At 20.5% G+C, this 3,618-nt stretch overlaps 2 protein-coding genes across 8 annotated transcripts in view; one reads left to right on the top strand and one right to left on the bottom strand.

Moving 5' to 3' along the window:
* The window catches only part of LOC102677228 (probable low-specificity L-threonine aldolase 2), a 3,039-nt gene extending 1,659 nt beyond the window's left edge, over positions 1-1,380 (bottom strand). Inside the window, exons 1-3 of the mRNA XM_006623820.2 lie at positions 925-1,380; positions 735-852; positions 383-466 (exon numbers count right to left, since the gene is read on the bottom strand). Of these exons, the coding sequence (XP_006623883.1) occupies positions 383-466; positions 735-852; positions 925-972 (250 nt within the window). The 5' untranslated portion in view covers positions 973-1,380. The remainder of the gene's footprint in view (positions 1-382; positions 467-734; positions 853-924) is intronic.
* Positions 1,381-2,750: 1,370 nt separating this feature from the next.
* LOC102676204 (myosin heavy chain, non-muscle) overlaps positions 2,751-3,618 on the top strand; it is a 20,812-nt gene continuing 19,944 nt past the window's right edge. For all 7 annotated transcript variants that reach the window (XR_004151601.1, XM_006623817.2, XM_006623815.2 and 4 more), the window contains exon 1: positions 2,751-3,238. Coding sequence is in view for 6 of the 7 variants with exons in the window: in XM_006623817.2 (XP_006623880.1) it covers positions 2,882-3,238 (357 nt within the window). In the remaining variant the exon portion in view is untranslated. The remainder of the gene's footprint in view (positions 3,239-3,618) is intronic.

Here is a 3,618-nt window from a genome sequence, read left to right as displayed (position 1 = left end):
CAGAAATCTTTATATTTTTTTTTGTTTGTTTTTTCTTTTATTTTTTTTTAATTTCAATTTGTTATATTTTATTATTTTATATATTATATATATAATTATAAGTATATATAATTATATATTATTTTTTTTTCTTTTATTTTTATTATTCTACTTATTGTATTTATTCTTATAATGTTAGTTATTTTTATTGTAATATATTCATAATATGTAAATAATGCAATACATTAATTTTTATGAATTCTAATCTATTGAAATTTATAATTTAAAGTAAAAAATTATTCATGAAAATTAATAAAATTCCTGATAAGTATATTTTAAGATAAGTATTATATGCGATAAATTTTAATTACAAAAACTTATTATATATAGAATTTATACTTACTTGAAATTAAATTTCCCATAGTTCCAGAACATACAAATATTGCATCTTCCATTCCAATCATTTTGGCAGCTTTTTCTTGTAATACTAAAAACAAATAATTTCTTTATAAAAGATTTTTAATATTATTTTAATAATGTTAATAATTATGTATGTATTATTTTTATATATTTTGAAAAACAAATAATATTATTTAATATCTTTATTTTTATATTAATTTTATAATTGTTATATTAGCAATATAAATATTATATAATATGTATAACATATATGTAAACATATATATGCAATATATATATGCAAAAAAATCATATGTTATATTTAAACATAATGTTTTAAAATAATATTTTCATACTTTTAACTGTTGGATCTTCATTAAAAACATCGTCTCCAACTTCGGCTTTATATATTGCTTCTCTCATTTTTTTGGTTGGTTTTGTGAAAGTGTCACTTCGAAAATCGATGATCATTACCTATAAAGATTATGTATTATATTTTAATATTAAAGATAAAAGAATGAAAAAATTGTATATAGTTATTTTTACCTTTTCTGGATCGTAAATAATATTCGTAGAATTTGGTTCACAATACATATTTGAGATTATAAACTCGTATTTTCTATGTATACTTTTTAAATACTTAATATTTTAAATATATATATTATATATATTTAATATAAATAAAAAAGTATTATATATAATTAATAATTTTATAGATTTAAAATTTTTGAACTAATTTTTTTGAACTGCAAATATAAATATGAAAAGAAATTAAATTTATATATATATTTATATATATAATAGAAACTATATAACGAAAAAATTAATTAATATAATTAAAATTAAAATTTATTAGTATTATAATTTTTTATATGATAACGTATATTTTAAATTAATTGATATTATAATAATGAAGATCACATACACTTTAACTAAAGATATAACTTTATTACACATGAATCGTTCATCGTTACTGATTTGTTAGTGTTAAAAGAATTTAGAGAACGTAAGTTTATAAGAACGATAAGGATTAAACATAATTATACCATAAATTATATATTTTAAAGATTAGAACTATAAATATTTTTTTAATATAAGAATAAAAAAATTTAATATAAGAATAAAAATTGAGAAATAATATGAATTACCAAAATATTATGAATTTATATTAAATTTATTTATTTATTATTATTTATATTAAATAAAATTAACGTTAATAAACATGTCATTTAATTATTATTATTAATTAATTTATATATATATAAATAAATACTTATATATTTTATTTAAAGAATATAAAAATATTAATTTATCATTTTTTTATTTTTTTTTTTTAGAAATTTTTATTTTTTAAAAAATCTATTATTATATATTTTAAAAGACATTTAAATTCTACACAAAATAATTAAATTGTTGAAAGAATTTTTATTAAAATATTTCACATAGACAAAAATCAAAAAAAATACTTAAATTTTAAAAAATAAGAACTTTAAATATAATTATTCTTCAAACTATATATTTAATAAATTAATTAAACAGTAAAATTAATTAAATGCATAAGTACATAATACTATATATTCAGAGAGGAATAATTAATATATCATAAATATATTAAAATAATAAAATACTTCGTTATTATTTTGATTTATTTAAAATAATGCATTTTTTATTATTATAAATACTTACATTACATAAAAATGATACGATAATCTGTTTAATCTGATTCAATATTTTTATGTTGTAAATTTAATATAAAGAAAAATAGTTCAGTTACAAATCTAAATTAAAATTATTTTAAAATATAATAAAAATAAAGAAATATATATATAAATAATTAATACAAAAATAAAATTTATTTGTTAAATTATATTTATATAATATGAATTTTATCACGATCTTATATTTTTTATATATTGTTAGTTATATTAGTTATAAATTATACTATTATACTATTACAAGTTGTCGGTTAGAAATCGTCAAGTATATATTTAAAATTAGAACATAGAATATAACACAATGTAGATATCACATGTTTAGTCTAAAAGAAATATTTCTTTTCGTGATATACAAAACATTTTTGATTGGTTATCCAGTTAATATATTTATCTCGTAACCAATCAAATTTCTATTGAGATGCGTCATGTAGCGACATGAGCGCTACTATGCAGCATACTTTTAAAATACAACCCCACCATCATTGTCAGCATAAGGAGGAAGGAAGATGGCCGCGAAGAGCGAGAAAGAAAACAATCTCGGAGAGCGTTAAAAGTGGTAGAAGAACACGGTACCTCGAAGGAGAACGAAGTACGAATCATCCAAAACTCTCCAGTCTCAGATTACCTTAACCACCACGAGACAATAGACACTCGAAAACGATACGAAAACGAGTGTTGAATAGTTACATGTGCGTCCTTGTTACGAAGAGGTCAGTCTGTCGAGGATCGTCCTTGGAATCGCTCGTCCCTGAAGCCGGCTCAAGGAGCTAGTGATCTCAAAAACAAAAATGGCGGACGTTGACTCGAGGGTGGATCATTCAGATCCCGAATTGCGATTCCTTTCAGTTGACAGGAATAATTTTAATGATCCTGCAACTCAAGCCGAATGGACACAAAAAAAATTAGTTTGGGTACCTCACGAAACTCAGGGTTTCGTTGCAGCCGGGATAAAGGGTGAACGGGGTGATGAAGTCGAAGTGGAGATTGCCGAAACTGGAAAACGGGTTCTTGTTGCAAAAGATGATATTCAGAAAATGAATCCACCAAAATTTGATAAAGTTGAAGACATGGCTGAATTAACGTGTTTAAATGAAGCTTCTGTACTGCATAACCTCAAAGACAGATACTACTCCGGCCTCATTTACGTGAGTTTGACAGATTTTATCATTTTCCGTTACTCACATTGTCAAAAGAAAACTAAAGATATTGTTTTAGAAAAAATTCAAATTTTTTCTAAAACAAGAGAGAAATAGAATAAATGATTCGAAAAAATAAGATTGAATATCTTTATTAGTTTCTTTTTTTTAAATATAAAAGAAATTAAGATCAATTGCAATAAAATTAATAAGAAAATTATTTATAAAATTCATTTTTATAATATTAAATCTTAATGTTATACAAAATATAATATTGGGAACATTCAAATTGTTCTTATAAATGAATTTAATAAAATTTTGTTCTTTGCATTGTTATTTAATCTTTATTTTTTTTTTTTGTATAATAATACTTTTAAAAAAAGAATTAT

Source organism: Apis dorsata, unplaced genomic scaffold (genome assembly GCF_000469605.1).
Source record: "Apis dorsata unplaced genomic scaffold, Apis dorsata 1.3 scaffold_949, whole genome shotgun sequence".
Lineage (NCBI taxonomy): Eukaryota > Metazoa > Arthropoda > Insecta > Hymenoptera > Apidae > Apis > Apis dorsata.
This window is presented reverse-complemented; position numbering and strand designations above follow the sequence as displayed.